The 22,686-nt window shown below is 35.4% G+C and overlaps 1 protein-coding gene across 1 annotated transcript in view; it reads right to left on the bottom strand.

Annotated features, from left to right (window-relative positions):
• LOC121383400 (RRP12-like protein) overlaps positions 1-22,686 on the bottom strand; it is a 52,143-nt gene that overhangs the window by 12,129 nt on the left and 17,328 nt on the right. The window contains exons 13-29 of the mRNA XM_041513405.1: positions 20,537-20,572; positions 19,812-19,954; positions 19,095-19,216; positions 17,981-18,093; positions 17,200-17,311; positions 16,760-16,911; positions 15,430-15,497; positions 13,816-13,909; positions 12,732-12,890; positions 12,041-12,121; positions 10,897-11,008; positions 9,829-9,936; positions 6,928-7,085; positions 6,048-6,139; positions 5,347-5,502; positions 4,385-4,551; positions 1,956-2,057 (exon numbers count right to left, since the gene is read on the bottom strand). Of these exons, the coding sequence (XP_041369339.1) occupies positions 1,956-2,057; positions 4,385-4,551; positions 5,347-5,502; positions 6,048-6,139; positions 6,928-7,085; positions 9,829-9,936; positions 10,897-11,008; positions 12,041-12,121; positions 12,732-12,890; positions 13,816-13,909; positions 15,430-15,497; positions 16,760-16,911; positions 17,200-17,311; positions 17,981-18,093; positions 19,095-19,216; positions 19,812-19,954; positions 20,537-20,572 (1,975 nt within the window). The remainder of the gene's footprint in view (positions 1-1,955; positions 2,058-4,384; positions 4,552-5,346; positions 5,503-6,047; positions 6,140-6,927; positions 7,086-9,828; positions 9,937-10,896; positions 11,009-12,040; positions 12,122-12,731; positions 12,891-13,815; positions 13,910-15,429; positions 15,498-16,759; positions 16,912-17,199; positions 17,312-17,980; positions 18,094-19,094; positions 19,217-19,811; positions 19,955-20,536; positions 20,573-22,686) is intronic.

The raw sequence follows: 22,686 nt of genomic DNA, 5'->3' as shown, positions 1-22,686 counted from the left end.
GATGTTATTCATTCACATCACTGTTCTTGTACTGATTCTTGTACAAGTATGTGCATTTTATAGTGGAATTACACTAAATGATGTTATTCATTCACATCACTGTTCTTGTACTGATTCTTGTACAAGTATGTGCATTTTATAGTGGAATTACACTAAATGATGTTATTCATTCACATCACTGTTCTTGTACTGATTCTTGTACAAGTATGTGCATTTTATAGTGGAATTACACTAAATGATGTTATTCATTCACATCACTGTTCTTGTACTGATTCTTGTACAAGTATGTGCATTTTATAGTGGAATTACGCTAAATGATGTTATTCATTCACATCACTGTTCTTGTACTGAATCTTGTACAAGTATGTGCATTTTATAGTGGAATTACGCTAAATGATGTTATTCATTCACATCACTGTTCTTGTACTGATTCTTGTACAAGTATGTGCATTTTATAGTGGAATTACGCTAAATGATGTTATTCATTCACATCACTGTTCTTGTACTGATTCTTGTACAAGTATGTGCATTTTATAGTGGAATTACGCTAAATGATGTTATTCATTCACATCACTGTTCTTGTACTGATTCTTGTACAAGTATGTGCATTTTATAGTGGAATTACGCTAAATGATGTTATTCATTCACATCACTGTTCTTGTACTGATTCTTGTACAAGTATGTGCATTTTATAGTGGAATTACGCTAAATGATGTTATTCATTCACATCACTGTTCTTGTACTGATTCTTGTACAAGTATGTGCATTTTATAGTGGAATTACGCTAAATGATGTTATTCATTCACATCACTGTTCTTGTACTGATTCTTGTACAAGTATGTGCATTTTATAGTGGAATTACGCTAAATGATGTTATTCATTCACATCACTGTTCTTGTACTGATTCTTGTACAAGTATGTGCATTTTATAGTGGAATTACGCTAAATGATGTTATTCATTCACATCACTGTTCTTGTACTGATTCTTGTACAAGTATGTGCATTTTATAGTGGAATTACACTAAATGATGTTATTCATTCACATCACTGTTCTTGTACTGAGTCTTGTACAAGTATGTGCATTTTATAGTGGAATTACACTAAATGATGTTATTCATTCACATCACTGTTCTTGTACTGATTCTTGTACAAGTATGTGCATTTTATAGTGGAATTACACTAAATGATTTTATTCATTCACATCACTGTTCTTGTACTGATTCTTGTACAAGTATGTGCATTTTATAGTTGAATTACACTAAATGATGTTATTCATTCACATCACTGTTCTTGTACTGATTCTTGTACAAGTATGTGCATTTTATAGTGGAATTACACTAAATGTGACACTGGGTCCACTTTGTCCATTGCCAAACTAACCAATTGCTAATTTATATACAAAATGGCTACAACATTTACAGTCTTTGGCCAGGGTTCCTAGATTATGGTAGCCTCACTCCCATGGCTAGTGATATTCAATGTTGGGCTAGTAAATAACTACTATTGCCATGCCCGACGGCTAGTGAATAAAAAAAGAATTAAATGTTGCAGTTAAGTCTGTTTTGTAAATATGAATATCCTTCTCAACCCCAAACCCCCAATGTTAGTGCTTTTAAGCTCTACCTCCCTCTTTAGGTGACATATCTGATTATTACTTAAATTGTATTAACTTAAAGTAAGTAGGGCTAGTAAATGTTTTTAATCACTGATCACATGGCTAGTGGATTTTATAAAAAATTCTAGAAGCCATGTTTTGGCTAATAAAGTATTTCTTAAATTAATCATTTTAATAAAAACAATTTAGGGAAATATTCTTCATATCTAAAAATTGGTTAAGCAAAAATCCATTCCAGGGTGAGCTCTGGATACAAATTCAAGGGGTCCAGTCTGCGCTTAATATGGTTTTATTTGAATGCCTGGTTAATTATAGGCAAGACTGTATCCGTATCACATACCTTGAGGTTCATCCTCCGTTATTATCAGTCTTCCATCGGGAGCCATCTTGAAAGGTAAATCCTTCTTATGTTTCGAATCGGTCTTCTGCTCAGGCTTGGTAGCTAAAATAAAACAGATTTCGTATAATACTGCTGATGAATTTTATAGGCACATTCCACAAGCTGGATGGCACATACCACAGATTTTGGACCACTGATAATAACAAACAGCCCAGGGTCGTTAATCCCAAGTGAACTTTATATCACTATTAGGTATAGTCATATACAGTCAAACCCGCTTATTTGCATACCCTCGGTGCTGCTCGATTTTGTGCAATTAACCAGGTTAGTCGATTAACCGATAGAGTACCGACTTTCACTTTGTAACAGCCATCCAACTACAAAGTGGCATGGGAGACAGTCTAGCATAATGCGGTACTTCATACCGGAACTATTACAGTTAACACATGTCACATGCAGTTGGATATATATAAATGTAAAAAAATATATCTATCGATATATATATATATAATTAGCATGACGTTTTTGTTTTAATCTGCCAGACCAGAAATCGTTTTTTTTAAAACCAACAACGTCCGTCACTGGGCATCGTTTTCTAAAAACACAAACTGGCGTCATTTTCTAAAAACACAAACTTTGTGCATTAAAAAAACAAACACTGACCATCCACTAGTGTAAACAAAGTGTATTAGCCATGTAGTTAATGAGATAAACTTGAAACAACATAACCATCAAAAAGTTCACGTTTCATCGGTGCACGTGTTTACAAAATGACGTCAGTTTCCGGAATTACCGGGCTGTTGATTGACCGAATGCGCCGTACCATAGAATTACGTGAACTTGTATGAATTTGCTGGTATGGTGTTCTTTCCATCCCAAAAGATATGGCAAGCTTTGGTATTATTTGTGATCCCCAAATAATGACTTTGCTATTGTTAAGCAATTAAAGTTAAGCTCGGCTAGTGAGTCGTTATCAGTTCCAGCAGTCTGCTTTGCATGCATGACCGGTCTAACACAATTGACTGACCTTCATGGTGCGGTCCAACTGATTGGTGTCTAACAATATAGCAGAAACTTAGGGACGATCCATAAATAACGGTCTTTGTTATGTTTGTTTTTTTGACGACCTCCCCCACCAGTCTTTTTTTTTCCGCTACATTTTCCTTGAAGCAAGTGATAAATCGTTTCTTTTGCGTTTAACAGATATAGCGTACACTGCATCTAATGAATAAGTGAACAACAACCCTTTCTTGGTCACATTTATTAAAAACATAACCACCTAGGACGATTGATCTGTAATCTTTTAATTATTAACAAGGCTTCTCAACATAACGTAATAATTGATACAGAACAATAATTGCCCTGAACACGTCAATCGAATAGGGCCTCAATAGTTGAGTGCGCATGCGTACAAGCGCACAGGCGGTACTTCTAAAAATAATAGTCGGAGAGTTACCTGTTATTGAGATGGCCTCTGATTAACAGCAATATATTGCAAACAAAACATTAGGTCTTAGGTTTATTCAACTTAATTATGTCATCTTAAATCTTGTAGTCGGGTATTGTGATTCACCAGTAGTAACGTGCACACCATCTCATTTGCATGTCACACGTCGACTCTGTAAACAGCGATTACAGTCGGCTTACCACACAGTCAGTTCAAACAAAACAGATTAATCGGTGATTTATTTGAGTTTTTTTGCCAAAGTTTGATAGACATTCTCAGTTATATGTGCAAATAACCGATATATAGCCTGTAGTCTGTGCAATTAACAGGATGTTTTGTAGTGTTATAAGGGCAAATGGTTCCGTGTTGGGTGAAAATAGTCGATTAACCGAATTATGCTATAAACCGATGTGCAAATAAGTGGAGATGACTGTATATATATATAATTTTTTTTTTATATTAAAATAATAAAAAAAAATTAAAAGATTTATCCCACTGCCCCCTTTCCTTTTTCTTCTTTGAATTCAATCAAAAATTTTCCCGATCCGGCAATTCCTCCCATCTTTCAATTTATTTCACTGTCCACCTCCACATCCTGGTCCTTGTCTCTCCAACTACAACGTGTTTGTCTCCTGTGGCTTTAGCTGTGGGTTTAATGTGTCCACTTCAGGGAGTGTTCAGTAGTTAATTATGGCATTGTCAAGAGGCACTTGTAACCACCTACTATACTCCCCATCTACAGGCGGTCGTTAGTTAGTGCCGTGGGTCAGACCAGCTTTATTAGCAGCAGAGGACAAGGATGCCAGGTGAAAAATAATAATATTATACTATATTTCTATAATGTATATTAAAATGTTTTAAAATATGCTTGGACACTAAATAAGAAGCTAAACAATGTACATGATATTCTACATTTGTTATAATAATATTACATAACATACGATGACAACAACAAAAACAATAATAACATGGAAGACTTTACCGAGAACCCTCTTGGCTGCGTTGGGGTCCAAGAAGTCCACGATCTGATCCTCCTCTCCCTCCTTCAGCCAGGCGTCTCTTCCTCGCCGCTTCTTCACAGGTTTCTTCTTCATTGTGTCGTCGTCATTCTCCAGCTCAGAGTCTGTGTCTCGCAGCAGGTCGTCAATGCTGGAAAATCAAAACAGAATTAAAACACAATATACAGAAATTATTTTCTCAATTAAACAGGGGTATTTCCTACTTAAGCAGGGATCAATCCACATGTATCAGACATAGAACAGTGAAAGCTGGGGTTTATGGAGGACATTGGTTTAAGTACGGTGCTATTTATTAGCTTCCAATTAAAATTGATTTTGGTGTATTAAATATCTTTCATTATTACCCATATGGGCAGAGAGAAGTGTGGAAAGAAAAATGATCTTTCCCTAGTGAAAGAAAAAAACATTTTTTCCTCTAGATATATTTTGACTTCATAAACAGTGCTTCTAAATAGGCAGTTAATTGTGTGTAAGAATAGTTTCCATGGTGTCAGTCGTGTCAACAAGTAACATACATAACAGCTATGCCGCAATGCTGTCCCTTGATCTCAACTTACAAACTTGTAATCAACAACAGTATGGTTTGAAAATCTTCCATAAAATGATAAATATTGAAAATGGGTAATAAATAGAATACCCAACTCACTACTCAGCAATACCGTTTATCTTGCTCTCATGAATTGATGTTGTCCTTCCCGAGCCTTTGGCGAGGGAAACACAACATCAATTCACTCATGCAAGATAAACGGTATTGCTGAGTAGTGAGTTGGGTATTCTCCAATTCCTTATGGGTTTTTTACATGTATTTTTAGTCACTGCAGTGCTCAATCTTAACGGCAGCAATGACGGCAATCGACTGTTTTAACAGGACTGAAATCCAAAATTGTGGAGAAATCCTGAAGTCTTTTATCTTTAGACGGCTCACCTGTCCATCTTGGGAGGTTTCTCCTCCACTTCCTCCTCAGATTCCTCCTGGTTCAACTCTTCCTTCTTCTGTCTCTTTGTTCTCTGCTGGGTCTTGTAGATGTTGTGAAGCACTTTGTGTAAACGCTCCGGAGTCATGCCACGAATCGTCTCGTAGCTGATAAAAAAAAAATAGAAGTAAAATAATCAAGAAAATAATATAATAATCTAAAGCTGTCTTGATGCTAGTTAATGCAATACATACGATGAAAAAGCCATTATTTGGGTTTTGAAAGAAACAAAATGGTGGTAAAATGTTTTTACTTCATTCACAAATGTACAAAATTTACATTATGGGGGAAAACAAACAAATTATTGCAAGACCTAAATAGCCATTCATATTTTCGATATTAAGAACATATCTGTACTTTAGGAAAATGTTAAATTACTCCTAAAAGTATTTTTCAAAAAAGCTCTCGTATCACACTTAGCATAAGTGTACAAGTTGGTTAAGACAAAATAACATTCCAACTAAAGACAAGACCACACTTAATGAAATGTTGTGTCATTAAACATAGTTTTGCCCTACAATGTAATATTTACCTGTTTAACCATCTCATACACTGGTGCCAGATAAGTTGAAACAGTTTTGAAAATAAAAGAAAACATCTGATGTCTGTATAAGTATTGATGAAAATATTATGAAAGTTATCTAAAACTCACCCAAATTTTTTAATCAGTTTTGCAAAGATGTGTTTCATCTTGATGTGAAAGTGATGGCGAGTATCATCTTTCATACTGACTAGACCGGTCACCTGCAATGTAAGACAGACAGGATGTGAAATAAATAGAGATTATTATACGAGCATGTGTGTCACACTGATTTTACGAAACAAGTGTCAGGATTTTTGTATTGCCCGAGCGAGAGCAAGGGCAATACATGAATGTTGACACGAGTTTCATAAAATCAGTACGACTCACACGCGAGTGTAATAATTTATTTATTATCCACATTATTATTGTTGTTTTCTTTATGAATAACAAGACCAAACTCAAAATGTTTCAGCCACAACTAGGAGATGACATCATATTTCAAATGCAGTCCGAGTTAGAACTGGAGAAGCAATGTCATGTTATGACGTCACTTCCCAAAATTACGTCATTACACTTGTTATTACACATATGCTTCATACGATTATTATTAACTCGGTTATGTTGAACCATATGGATAATAATGGTACATATTCCTCTGTTTAACTATTTTTCGCTTTTCTGCTTAATGACTTTTATCGAACTAAAAGATGACGATACTGATACGGATTCTGGTACGTATATATTGACATTTTATGTGTTTTTGCCATTCTAATATTTCTAGGACATTAAATAGTGTTAGTATTTTCTTTTTTTAAAGTGTTTGTTTGTTCTTTTTTAATGAAGGATTACTTCCTCACCAGTCTTTACAACTGTTAATTTATATAACTTTATTTAATGCTTATATTTTATCTGGTCTTACAAGATGTTTTGCATAATTTAATTAATGATTACTCCTATATCACCTTCTTAAAATGTTTAGCATATTTTTGTTAAATGATTACTCCCTCACCAGTCTCTTCAATTGTCCCGCCAGCTGTGTGTCTTGGTATGCAGAAATGAGAACTTTAATGAATCCCAGGGCAGACTTGACGACTTCTCTCAGTTTGGACGTAAGAAGTAAACAAGTGTTTTCCACCAGTATTTCCAGCAGGTCACTACTAATGAGCTCTGAAACATAAACAACAATATATTTTATCATCCACTAAGTCTGCATGAGCAACAAAACTATTTAATTTCATTACCAGCTAACTCTGTATAAGCAACAAAACTATTTAATTTCATTGCCTGCTAACTCTGTATTAGCAACAAAACTATTTAATTTCATTGCCAGCTAACTCTGTATTAGCAACAAAACTATTTAATTTCATTGCCAGCTAACTCTGTATAAGCAACAAAACTATTTAATTTCATTGCCAGCTAACTCTGTATAAGCAACAAAACTATTTAATTTCATTGCCAGCTAACTCTGTATTAGCAACAAAACTATTTAATTTCATTGCCTGCTAACTCTGTATTAGCAACAAAACTACTTAATTTCATTGCCAGCTAACTCTGTATTAGCAACAAAACTACTTAATTTCATTGCCAGCTAACTCTGTATAAGCAACAAAACTATTTAATTTCATTGCCTGCTAACTCTGTATAAGCACCAAAACTATTTAATTTCATTGCCAGCTAACTCTGCATAAACAACAAAACTATTTAATTTCATTGCCTGCTAACTCTGCATAAGCAACAAAACTATTTAATTTCATTGCCTGCTAACTCTGCATAAGCAACAAAACTATTTAATTTCATTGCCTGCTAACTCTGTATTAGCAACAAAACTATTTAATTTCATTGCCAGCTAACTCTGTATTAGCAACAAAACTATTTAATTTCATTGCCAGCTAACTCTGTATAAGCAACACAACTATTTAATTTCATTGCCAGCTAACTCTGTATAAGCAACAAAACTATTTAATTTCATTGCCAGCTAACTCTGTATAAGCAACAAAACTACTTAATTTCATTGCCAGCTAACTCTGTATTAGCAACAAAACTATTTAATTTCATTGCCTGCTAACTCTGTATAAGCAACAAAACTACTTAATTTCATTGCCAGCTAACTCTGTATTAGCAACAAAACTATTTAATTTCATTGCCAGCTAACTCTGTATAAGCAACAAAACTACTTAATTTCATTGCCAGCTAACTCTGTATAAACAACAAAACTATTTAATTTCATTACCTGCTAACTCTGTATAAGCACCAAAACTATTTAATTTCATTGCAGCTAACTCTGCATAAGCAACAAAACTATTTAATTTCATTGCCAGCTAACTCTGCATAAGCAACAAAACTATTTAATTTCATTGCCTGCTAACTCTGTATAAGCAACAAAACTATTTAATTTCATTACCTGCTAACTCTGCATAAACAACAAAACTATTTAATTTCACTGCTAGCCAACTTGAAAAGAAAGGCTAATACAAATATACCAAACAACAACAGAGTATTTTAATGTAGATATTTTTCATGATAAAATTAGTTCAGTAAACAGATTGTCAAAATGGGTCTAAAATGTTCACAAGATATTTCTAATTTTAATAAGCATAAAAACTAATATCATGGGATTTAAACTGAATATGTTTATACAGTCAAACCTGTCCTAGCGGCCACCTGTACTCAGCAGTCCCTGCCTTAAGCAGTCACTTTTTCCCCACCCAAACGATTTATAATGTAAATGCATCTGTAATAAGCGGTCACCTGTCTAACACGGCCAGAGGTCACCTAAATTGGATCCCAAATCGTTAAAATACCTGTAGCAGCCACAGTAAAGTTTTACTAAAGTTTTATAAAAGGGATATTTTAACAACATCGGTAAGGTGCAACAAATAACCGATTTTCACACCTTCAAGAATACTAATACCCATTCAGTCCCGACATCTCTACTGCTTAATTTAATACATTCTATTTGCATTATTTCTGAAGGAGACGACATGTCAAAAGTTGATTTATAGTCAACCGTGTAGCACACATCCGTTGATTAGCATTACAGACGGTAAAACAAGAAAGAACAACAAATGTTTTAAAGACTAGATATATGTGGCAACCTGTACTCAGCATCCACCTGTACTCAGTGGCCACCTGCCTTAAGTGGCCACTTTTATCTACTGCCTTGTGTGACCACTTAAGACAGGTTTGACTGTATATATTATTGAAAATTACATTAGTATTTGCATTCCTTTGTTGGTCGGGGCGGGACATAGCCCAGTGGTAAAGCATTTGCTCGATATGCAGTCGGTCTGGGATCGATCCCCGTCGGTGGGCCCATTGGGCTATTTCTCATTCCAGCCAGTGCACCACGACTGGTATAACAAAGGCCATGGTATGTACTGTTTGTGTGTTGGTGCATATAAAAGATCCCTTGCTGCTAATCGAAAAAGAGTAGCCCATGAAGTGGCGACAGCGGGTTTCCTCTTTCAATATCTGTGTGGTCCTTAACCTTATTTCTGACACAATATAACCATAAATAAAATGTGTTGAGTGCATTGAGTGTCTAAAATTTCATAAAGCTGATCATGTTCACAACCTTTAGCGAGTGACAAATGAAAATTATTTCATGAGGGACATAAACATGATACGAAATGGTAGCGAGTTTAATATCCTATTTAATATCCTCGACAGCAGGTTTCCTCTTTCAATATCTGTGTGGTCCTTAACCTTATGTCTGACGCCATATAACCATAAATAAAATGTGTTGAGTGCATCATTAAATAAAACATTTCTTTCTTTCTTTCCTTTGTTGGTCAGTATATTTACCTGTACTTTAACTGACGTCCAACTCTGAAACATCAAGAGTTTCAATACGTTTCATGCAGGTTTGACTAGACATCATGAACAAACCACTGTATATACTCCAACTTACGTTTGTACTGGAAGAGAACTCTGGTGAGGGCTAACAGCGTTCCACTTATCATCTGCGGAGAGCCGGCCAGACCGGCAAGTAGCATCTTGAGGAAACTGTCTATCGTCTCTGAAATAAACGTTAACAGAATCCTTTTCATTTAAAGTCAGTAGCCAGCCGCAGAATCAAAATCTAGATTCAACCTGCCAGAAAAATCAGTTTGGCATTAAATTTCCCAAGCCTGCCTAAAATTTCATAAAGCTGATCATGTTTATGTCCCGTGTGAAATACTTTTCAGTTGTCACAACTTTAGCGAGTGACAAATGAAAATTATTTCACGAGGGACATAAACATGATACGAAATGGTAGCGAGTTTAATATCCTATTTATTATCCATAATTGATCTTAGTTTATATCACTGAACTCGTTTGATTGTAGTGCGCCAATTGATGACATCACTGTGTGACTTTGAAGTATTAACTCCCACTTGACGTTCTAGTGGAACGTATCACTTTGATATGTACCAAGATATTTTTAACCATATGGGTAATAATACCATTTATTCTGGTAGAGAGATCACATGTCTACCCACAGACCAACATATGGATAAACAGAGACAAAGGCTCCGTGTTTTTTATTTTAACTGAAGGACAACTTGAAATTGCAATGTGTTATTAAAGGGACATTCCTGAGTTTGCTGCAATTTTTAAGATCTTATCGACTAACAGAGACTTTTTAACGATTGTAATTACATATCAAATATGTTTTTCTGCATAAAATATTAGTGGCTGTATATTAAACGTGTTTCTGATCATTGTAATATTTGTACTAGGTTAAATTTAATTTTATTTCCTAAAATATATTTTTTCATACATACGAAATTATTTGAAGACAAAATCCAATTTGAGCTTCTTACAAATATTAAGACGAATTGAAACACATTGAATATACAGACACTGATATTCTAAACAAGAAAATATATTTAGGATTAAGTTTAATCGTAGAAATATTTTATTAGTCTGAAACATCTTACAATGGTGCAAACTCAGGAATGTCCCTTTAATGAAAATCTGTTGTTAACCACCTCACCTTCTTTTGACACCGAGCTGCTCCAGCGAGTCAGGGTTTCTGCCATGGTAATGAGGAGATTGTACGCTGCCTCACGGGCTTTCTCCCCAATCTCACGAGTACACATAATTACCTAGAAAAAACAAACATCATAGTTTATCATATACACTTAATTACCTAACAAAACCCCCATCAAATTAGTCTACCATATAATTACCTAAAAAAAAAAAGACATGTTGACCTCCACATAATTACCTAAACAATCCAATAATAAATTACAATATCTTGAGGCATTGTGGAAGAAATGTCCAGGAAACCATGTGGGGCAGACGGATGGACGGACAGTAGGATGGAGACGAAACCTATAGTCCCCTCCATATAATTTTTTTACAGCTCATAAAGAGAGTGAAATTATGTATGTAAAGTTTTAGTTTTTTCCTTAAACTACAGCATGTAGTAAAGCAAAGAAATTAGTGTTCATAAGCAATTTATAATTTCACTGTGTACATTTCAAAGTCGGGACATTTTATGTTAAAACTGTCAATTTCGCTGACCAAGGAGTTGGTAAGTAGGTCTACTGTGCCTAAACTAGAGTTTCCTAAATCTGATGCCACAGATCTTTAATTGGATCACGTTTTAGTTCACTTATGGTATAAAACTTATATGTTGACTAGTACAAACACTACAGGAAGAAACCCGATCTGCCTATCTAAAAGACTGTGACCTGCTTTCGAATAGGAGTATCGGGTTTCTTCTTGTAGCATTTGTACTAGTCATTGACATGGAAGTTTAATCTTATAAGCACTAAAACGTGATCCAACTAAAGGTATATGATATCACAATTATGATACTGTGTGTATTTTAGATACAGTACCTACCAACACCTTGGTCAGCGAAATTATCTAGCTGAAAAAGACTCTTATTGTTATTTTTTGTGGTAAATTCCTCACTTACATGTCACGTACATCTATAAATACTTCATACATAGAACTAATTATATCAGGGTGTGTGTAAATTATACTATTGGGAATGTTTACCAAGATAGCATTATTTAATTAGCAGCTCGCTGTCACGTTACAAAAGGGTTAATAAATCACAGTCTATCAAATCACTGACATCCAACAAAATTACTTAATGTATGTACCAGTGTTTGTCAGTTACATACCTCCGGTACGACAGCCATGAAGAAATCCATCTGTTTCTCCTTCAGTTGTCCAAAAATGTGAATCAGACAGCGGAGCCGTGGCTGAAAATAAAGAGTGACAAAGAATTGATTGCTGTAGGATTGTGTTATATCCGAGCCAGTGGTATGTGCTGTCCTGTCTGTGAACAAGATCCCAGGTTTTCTCTAAGACTATGGTGTAAAATTACCAAATATTTGACATTTGTGACTACCAGAAACACATCAGTTATACACACACTGATGTTCTAAATAAGAAAAAGTAAATGTTTGTTTTGTTTAACGACACCACTAGAGCACATTGATTTATTAATCATCGGCTATTGGATGACAAACATTTGGTATACATTTTGACATATAGTCTTAGAGAGGAAACCCGCTACATTTTTCCATTAGTAGCAAGGGATCTTTTATATGTATCATCACACAGACAGGATAGCATATACCATCGCCTTTGATATACCAGTCGTGGTTCACTAGCTTTAACGGGAAATAGCCAAATGGGACAACCAGAAACACATTAGTAATACAGACATTAATGTTCTAAATAAGAAAATGTATTTAATACGTAAGTTTAGTTGCAGAATATGCTCTATTTGTCAGGAAAATATTACCATGGCAACAAATTCCAGACAGTCTGTTTAAGAATGATTATTTCCGTGTGTGTAATACATACTGCTTTAGACGAAGGACTGGACTTGGACAGAGACGACAGCAGCATCTTCTGAATCTGCGACAGATAGCGCCGCGCAAACTCCTGACAATCCTCCGACTTGCCCGCACATATCTCCTCCATTATCCTGTAGGACTTCTTCTGAAGGGTTCTGTCAAGACTCTGGAAGACAATTCAAACAGTATTTCATTACAAAGGTAATGACTGGGGGCTTAATTCAGTTATCTTAGGCTCTCTTACGCAACATCATATAGTCTTTTATCCTGCAACCACGGTTTCTACGGACAGATTGTGATGACCAATTAAAGCAAAGTCATAAACATATACTAGCAGATTATGACTTTTGACGTCATTCATATGACGTCACACGCATAGCTACATTACAAAATTGATCATTTGACCTCTAGGTCATATTACAATGTGGCAGAAATAACAGAAATAATAGCTTTTCCCCTTAATTTTTATGGTCTGTAGGATAAAGATAATAACTAGTTAATGACATTGGATATCTGCTTTATCCTGTTCAGGCCCATTCTTACCTTCACAGGATAAAGCAGATATCCGACGTCATTAACGAGTTATTCTCTATTTTGGATTACACTGTGAGATCACAAAAGTCGTTACGTGAATTAGGCCCTAGATTATTTATAACATAATATAAAATATCTTCATTTCAACATCATACAAGTGCAGTGGTCTTCAATTTAATCTGGTTGGCACTCAGCCATGCCAGTCTGACTTAGTGCCAGCAGCATCTTTACAAAATAATGTAAACTTGAAGAACACATGATTCATATGACACTGTAATAAGTTTCTTGAAAGGCAAATCATAAACAGCTAATATTGCATTTAAAAAATCATTGTTTTGTTTTTTATTTTTCAAGAAAACAAATTAGATGATGTCGTTTCACACATTGCAGAGTTAGCAGAACTCTTAAGTTAATGGAGAAACTTTAATTTGTAAAAAGCTAAAATATTTTGTATGGCAATAATGTTTCTCCTTGACAGAGGCTAGGCTTGAGGGAAAAAAAATCATAAAAATGTATAAATATGGAGATCAGGAAAGAAGACCCTATCAAGAACTTACTGACAAGTTTGCTGAAGCCAGATCGAAGGAGATCTTGAGTCGATCTGTATCTATGTATGGCAACAACGCAATGTTCAGATCTATTAGAGCATGCCTGGAAAATAAAAAGCTGTGGTCAGACGACTAATAAAACATAAAATACATCACATTTCAGAACTTGGTGAAGGTGGTGTGCAATTCAAAATTACATTTTCATTAACAAGTCATTGAATTTAAATGAAAATGAGATTAACTGACAAGGTGAGAACATGAAGGTTAGAACGGCTGCTTCATAATGGTTCTTGTTTTGAAAACATAAAAGCAGGTGATTGTGAACCGACAGCAGTTAACATTGAAGTTAACATTATAAAAACCCTAATGACCTGTTAGACATGCAAGAGAGATGTTAAATTGTGAAAAATAAGCAGCTCATTACAGGCCAGGCTCCATATTCATAAACATACTTAAGTCAGTGTATGATACTTATTTATGTACTTTAAGTATGTATTTAGGTATCATACATTGACTTAAGTACGTTTATGAATACGGAGCCTGGTGCTTATAAAACTTTTAGACTCGTGACTCTAATAGAGTCTGAGATGTGAACATCATGACAACGCCATACAAACTGTATGTGTGTGACGTCATTAGAGATTGAGTCTGAGATGTGAACATCATGACAATGCCATACAAACTGTATGTGTGTGACGTCATTAGAGATTGAGTCTGAGATGTGAACATCATGACAACACCATACAAACTGTATGTGTGTGACGTCATTAGAGATTGAGTCTGAGATGTGAACATCATGACAACGCCATACAAACTGTATGTGTGTGACGTCATTAGAGATTGAGTCGGGACTCTAAAGTTTTTAGAAGCACAGGGCTATGAAATCTGGCAGATAAAGCACTGGCGACAGTCAGAAACAAATAGTGGATACTTGGGGGGAAAAAAAACATTCTGCAGAATTAAATGTCTCACCAACCAAAAACAATTTCAGAGCACTGTGACCAACATCAATAGGTGCAACTACAAACCACGTTTCATTTACCTAGGGCTTATAGTTTGTGAGAAACTGATCTAAACATTAAACGTTAATGAAAAGTTGATGCCACCACCGCCGAGAGTAAAGTAATACTTGTATCTCATCTTCTTACTTCACAATCGCTTGAGGATCAAACCACCTAGGTGGATCCATTCAGCTGATTGGGTTTTTTCTCGTTCCAACCAGTGCACCACAACTGGACAAAGGCCATGATATGTGTTATTCTGTCTGTGGGAAAGTGCATATAAAAGATCACTTGCTGCATTAGGAAAAATGTAGCGGGTTTCCTCTAATGACTACAAGTCAGAATTAACAAATATTTGACATCTAATAGCCTAGTGTGATTAATTAATCAATGTGCTCCAGTGCTGTCATTAAACAAAACAAACTTTTTCCCTACTTCACAAAAACTAGACAAAAAACAAACCACACCACAGCATATATTCAACTTATTAAAGGTAAATGTTTCACAAGTCTTAAGGTTAAAACATAGTACATGGTTCCTGGTATATTACAGATCGTTATACATTTTAAATATACTCTGAAGTTAAAGTTCGTAAACTAAATATCATAATTATAATATTTACCTTTTGAAAGGTGTTGTATCACTTGCATTCATTTTTTCAACACATTTATCAAAGAAGGATAATGCCAGCTGAAACAAAAAAGAAATACAAAGTAAACAAAACATATTTTTAAACATACATGTATATACTTCCATATTTCTCTGTACCCAACGAATGTTAAAGTTTGTTTTGTTTGACGACACCACTAGAGCACATCAATTAATTAATCATCAGCTATTGGATGTCAAACATTTGGTAATTCTGACAGGTAGTCATCAGAGGAAAACTGCTACATGTTTCCTAATACAGCAAGTGATCTTTTATATGCAATTTCCCACAGACAGGAAAGCACATACCATGGCCTTTCACCAGTTGTGGCACACTGGTTGGAATGAAAAAGCTCAATCAGTTGAATGGATCCACAGAGGTGGTTTGATCCTGTGGCGCAAGCACCTCAGGAGAGCATTCAACTGACTGATGTAAAAACTGCAATGCCTATGTACATGTTTATCACAGCAAGTAGAGACACCCAGTACAATAATAAAGTGGTTAATTTTTATATACTGTCATTGTTTCTGCTAGAAAGAAATTTTTGGGTATGGCGCTATGGAATTAAATACAATCACAGTCAACAGAGGGTATGTGGGACCTCCTCCAAAAAGAAAATGGGTTAGGTTTAGAGTTAGGGTTAAGAAAATCATACAGTAATGATAAGAGTCATTAATTTTGACAAAAAGTTAACTTTAAAAAATTAAATCTGCAAAAATATTTGGGTATGGCACCATACCCGTTTTACGCTGTGGCAGAAGCCCTGACTAAAAGTTTACAGTGTCAAAAAATAAATATACAATGGGACCATGTAGCAGATGAAACAACAAAAGTGTAAATGCTTATGAATTCTCAGTTTATTACAGTCACTTATTATTTTCGTTTTAATTCCATATGTAAACCCAGAGCATGCCTACTAGGAATCTCAATATTTTACACCACTGATGTCACCAGCATTACTTACCCATCTAGGCACTCATTTCTGTGAATATATCTGTTCCAGGGTTCAAATACCTTTTGAAAAGTTGATTTCTCCTGACTTTTCAATCACTTTCCATGACTTAAATAACATAATAATGATTATCCAGTTTAACCACAACCTGTTTGTATCACACTTAACTGTAGCTATAAAACACGATGTTAGTTACAGAGGGAAATTACTGTTTCAGAATATAGATATAACAACCTGTTTGTCTACTATCTGTAAGTATGTCTTCAATGTTTGTAAAACAGTTAACTGTGGTTATAAAACAATGTTATCTACAGAGGGAAATTACTGGTTTCAGAATATAGATATAACAACCTGTTTGTCTACTATCTGTAAGTATGTCTTCAATGTTTCTAGAACAGCAAGTCTTGTTGGGTCACGCTCCTTTTCTGGGTCTGCGGTAAACAGGTTTAGCAGAATCGGCACAAAGTTTTTACTAAATCTTGACAACTCTGATCTGTGACTTTCTGAAAATAAATTGGTCAGATTTTAAATATTTTTAAAACAAAATATTATGGTATTATATTTTTCGGAGCAATGTACAAATATAATTAATTAAAAAATGAAAAATATATTAGTTTAGTAAAGTTATTTAGATATTGATAGTGGACAGGAAAGTGTATACATTTGTCTCCTTTTTGTCTCATGTTGCCCCAAAAGCAAAGAAACTTGTTTCGGTGGCAAGTATAAGCTTGAACTCCTAGTGATCACTAAATTATATTATTTGGTAAAAATAGCAAAGCCTTTACCCGTACCGATTGAAAGGCTGTTGTTGATGAGAGCGCGGAGAGACGACATCACAGTCATGCGTAAATCAGGCCGGTCAGTGATGGCAGAACCAAGGATTTTAGCAATTCCTTTGAATGACTGAAAATACAAAAGAGAAGTGATACAATTTTAACAACAATCTCTCTTAGTTTTTCTTTATATTATAAAATTAAACTTAATTTTAGAGACTACTCATATTTAAAGGTAATATATGTTGTGTTACCACTGGTGTACCACATACAGTGCTGACCAATTTCTGTTGGGACAATTTTTTTAGTACAATTAAGAGTTAACTATGATGTTCTATGAATATCATGCCGTAATTCTATCAATGTTTTGTTTTTATCAAAGATTTGAAATTGTGTTCAAATGGAGTCCATTCTTGACAGGAACAGGATGTGGCTCAGTGGTTCTACAACTTACCTGTGTGATGTCTATTGGGGTTCTGACAAAAACCAGACAGTAACGACCTGGGGCCTACTTCACAAAGGTCTCTTAGGCTCTTCTAGACAACAAAGCATCCTCTTTGCAAGTCTTTTAGCATTGCACTGCGAGATCGCAAAGTTGTGAAAGTTTAGTGAATTAGGCCCCAGATCTGCTGCTGTAATGTGTCGTTTGTCTTACCTGTGTGATGTCTTACCTGTGTGATGTCTTACCTGTGTGATGTCTGTGGGGTTCTGACAGAAACCTGACAGTAACGACCAGATTTGCTGCTGCAACATGTCGTATGTCTTACCTGTGTGATGTCTTACCAGTGTGATGTCTTACCTGTGTGATGTCTGTGGGGTTCTGACAGAAGCCTGACAGTAATGACCAGATCTGCTGTTGTAAAGTGTCGTATGTCTTCGCCGCTACACTCTGACCATCAGGACACTGCAGCGCTGCATAACATATAAACATGACAGATGTGACATTTCTGTAAAGTTTAGTTTTAAAATATAAATTTGTTCATTATAATGGTTCTAATAAACAATCCATTAACAATCATTCTGAGAGTATTGCTAAAGCAACACATGTACTCAGCCCATAGGTTCAAAAGTAATAAATTCATAGGTTCAAAGGCCATAACTCCATAGGATCAAAGGTCATAACTCCATAGGATCAAAGGTCATAACTCCATAGGACCAAAGGTCATAAATTCCATTATTGACTGAGTTATGGCCCTTGAATAAATTCTCATCCGATTCAAACTTGATCTGGCCATATTCTGTCAAAATGGGTAACTCTCCATGAAAGTCAAATCTCATTTCTAACTGTACATGATAAAGCTGAATACAAAATTTCAGCTCAGTATCTGAAGGCACTGTGAAATAAATGTCTGGAAAACTGTATGTGGGACAAACACTCAGGCATAAGGTCATGAAACTGATAGTGGACTAAACATTAGTGCAGTGGACCATTACGGACTTGGGATAAGTTTGAAAACTGTCTTCATTAGATGTAATCCTCATAATAATTTTGTACTGTGTCTGTGCATAAATGCCTGAGGATGGTGTATGTTGGGGTTGGTTTCTAGTGTTTGTACCTGAAGATATTTAACATTGTAAACAATATCTGTTGTCAACCAATTTACAAAAAGCATAATGAATTATCTGTTAGGCTGCGGTCAGATTTATGTTTTTTCTCATTTGCACTCACTTCTGCATAAGTTATCTGTCATCCACCAAATTTGATTGCACTGCAGTTGGGTGTAAATGTGTGGTTGTGGGGGTGGACTGATCTGTTCACATCTACTGATTTCAATACAATACAACTTGATCGACAACAGACAATGAGTAGAAGTGGGTGCAGATGCAAACAAAAAGAATAAATCTGATCATGGCATAACATACAACTGCTGTTAACACATTTCTTTGTTAACTACAGCATTGTTTATGCCAACCTTTTTGTCTGAAGGCTGCAGCAAGTGGCAGGAAGTACGATGTAAAGAAGCCAAGTTCGGTTTCTCTGATGTTATCTCGTAAAACCGGAATCAACCAACTTCTTGGAAACTCCAACTCATCACTGGAATAAATGTTTTAAAATATTACACATTAATCAAGTCTTGCTTTCTGTTTCAATGTTGTTTTTGTAAAAAAAATTGTCCCAATAAAATTCTTAGAAAGCTGAACTTGCCACCAAAATAAACAATGTAGAAAATATTACATGTCAATCAAATCTTTTTTTACTATTTAACTGTTATACAGATATGCAACAGTAACTGTGCACATATCAATATATATGATCTAATTGCTGATGGAACTGTTTTAGACAGCAAAGAGATTTTTATATTAAAAACAGTTAAATGAGACAAGGAGTAATAACAAAAATCCTGTGGAATAAAATGTCACAAACTTTCCTGGTGCACTGTGGTGAATATCCACAGGTGCAACTATGAACCAAGTTTCACTGATCTAAGACTAATAGTTTGTGAGAAATGGATCGAAACTTATAACTTTAACTCAAAAGTTGACACCGTCATCACTGGAAAAGTAATATCTATATTTCACCGTCTTACTTCATAAAGGGAAGACAATAACCAACTTGCTACGATGAGTTACAGATAATTCATAAGTCTTCATAGCTCATTTGTTATTCTCTATATCCAGTGAAAGTTTACCTCTCTGGTGACATGTTCAAGGGGACAGCATCCAGTACGTGTCTCGGGCCCATGTATCGGATGGCTGAACCAATCGCCTGGTCCAGTTCTCGGCGGTACGCGAAGTGTGGCGTCTCTCGTAAATCTGCCATGGACAGTAGGCACTAGAATTAAAAACCATTACATAAATTACTAACTCAGGATACATCAATAGATAAGCAAATTTTTTTCTAATATCAGTATTGTATAAATTAATGAATTACTAACACTTGACACATAAATAAGAAACAAATTTACTAACATCAATATTGAATAAATTAATAATTACTATTAATCATGAATATCTCAATAAATTCACTACTAGGCATGAATTAATTATTAATTCTTGAAACAGGAATAAATTATGGCCAAAGAATTTTTGGTTTTTTAACTTCGTTAGAAAGATGACAAAGGTTTGCAATAGCACCAGTAATTTTTACTTCTTTGCTGTTCACAATTACCACCTGCCCTATATTCACCATATGGTGATTATAAAATAATACCAAAGATTTGCATTCATGCACACCCCGAGAACAAAGGCCTGCCCATTATTTTTTAATGGCCAACAAATATATAGTTTTGCTCGATACATGGTATTTCCAGTGTGCTGAAGTAATACATATTTTTTAATTTCACTTCCTGTCTATGTTATGAAATAAACTGAGATAAAAATTTAGTATGACATTTATAATGGCCTATATACCTACCTTCTTTAGAAGTCCTGGACAACATTTCCCAAACACCTGAAATACACAATTAGAGATAAAAAGCTCTCAGATAAATAAAATACAGAAATGCTTAACTATACTTAACAAACAGATAACTAGGTAGAACCACAAAAAGTATAAAATTTCTAAAACTATAACCGGTTTTTTATGTGTATTTGTAGATAAATAAATCTGCATTGTCAGAACGACAACAGTCTTTTACAGGAAAACATTTTCTAATCCCAAAAGGCACTGAAATATAAGTTTAAAACTAAAACTGTTAAGTGTTTTCTCAATTTGAACTTCCCCCATTCCAACAAATTAGTTACAATACCCCAATAGCCAACCATTGACTAAAATCACGTCCTAGTTATCAGACCTTGCTTTTAAAGGTGTGCGGGTGCGATCACGCTCGTACAACGCACGTAATTACAATTTGAAGAGTGTGAAAAACAGTGCAAGTTACACTCAACAAACGGCGCAGGTAAAACAGATGGGTATATTTATTTCCACTGTTTACAAATATCAACAGTTTTCATAGCTCATTTAGCTGATAGGAAGGTCCTTTTATTAAACAATAAAACTTAAAAACATGGCATGCAGCTTCCATGCAGTCATTAAACTGGTATTTATCTTTGTTGAACAAATCGGGAAATACTGGTTTAATAGACAATTTTGTAGACATACCAGTCAAAATCCAATCAGAGCTACACTGCCTATTTTATTTATTTTGGAGCTATTTCTCACTGATCTTAGCATATTGAGGTGTGCGATTTTCCACTCGCATATAATTTTCAAAAAACCAAGGACTGAGTTATTCTGTTTCCTGTTATGCGATCACCTCTTTTCTTTTTTTCTCTTTTCCTCTTACTGTGTATTTGAAACTGTATTCGCAAACAGTTGAGAACCCATTCTCATCATAACACTGCAAGGTAGTGTGGGATTTGAGAGTGGAAACACATTCATGAACATGTTCTCTCCTCTGAAAATATTTATGAACACATTTCCTGACCCACAACAGAGTTTCGGATACACGGTTCAGGTCTGGAAATCTTTTCTTTTGCTCTGCTTTAATCCAAGCCATCCATCCCTCTGTACTCTTTACACATCATCTTTGCAAATAGGTTGAGGTCAGCTTACAGAATCAAAAGAAATCAGGCATCGAAATAAGTGGAAAATGGTCATTCAGGTTACCAGGTGGTTACAGGGCTTCTAGATTATGGTAGCACCACTCTCATGGCTTGTGATATTCAGTGTTGGGCTAGTAAATATCTACTATTGCCATGCCAGACAGGGCTTCTAGATTATGGTAGCACCAGTCTCATGGCTAGTGACATTCAGTGTTGGGCTAGTAAATATCTACTATTGCCATGCCAGACAGGGCTTCTAGATTATGGTAGCACCACTCTCATGGCTTGTGATATTCAGTGTTGGGCTAGTAAATATCTACTATTGCCATGCCAGACAGGGCTTCTAGATTATGGTAGCACCACTCTCATGGCTTGTGATATTCAGTGTTGGGCTAGTAAATATCTACTATTGCCATGCCAGACAGGGCTTCTAGATTATGGTAGCACCACTCTCATGGCTAGTGATATTCAGTGTTGGGCTAGTAAATATCTACTATTGCCATGCCAGACAGGGCTTCTAGATTATGGTAGCACCACTCTCATGGCTTGTGATATTCAGTGTTGGGCTAGTAAATATCTACTATTGCCATGCCAGACAGGGCTTCTAGATTATGGTAGCACCACTCTCATGGCTTGTGATATTCAGTGTTGGGCTAGTAAATATCTACTATTGCCATGCCAGACAGGGCTTTTAGATTATGGTAGCACCACTCTCATGGCTAGTGATATTCAGTGTTGGGCTAGTAAATATCTACTATTGCCATGCCAGACAGGGCTTCTAGATTATGGTAGCACCACTCTCATGGCTAGTGATATTCAGTGTTGGGCTAGTAAATATCTACTATTGCCATGCCAGACAGGGCTTCTAGATTATGGTAGCACCACTCTCATGGCTAGTGATATTCAGTGTTGGGCTAGTAAATATCTACTATTGCCATGCCAGACAGGGCTTCTAGATTATGGTAGCACCACTCTCATGGCTAGTGATATTCAATGTTGGGCTAGTAAATATCTACTATT

This window comes from Gigantopelta aegis, chromosome 10, assembly GCF_016097555.1.
Source record: "Gigantopelta aegis isolate Gae_Host chromosome 10, Gae_host_genome, whole genome shotgun sequence".
NCBI lineage: Eukaryota > Metazoa > Mollusca > Gastropoda > Neomphalida > Peltospiridae > Gigantopelta > Gigantopelta aegis.
This window is presented reverse-complemented; position numbering and strand designations above follow the sequence as displayed.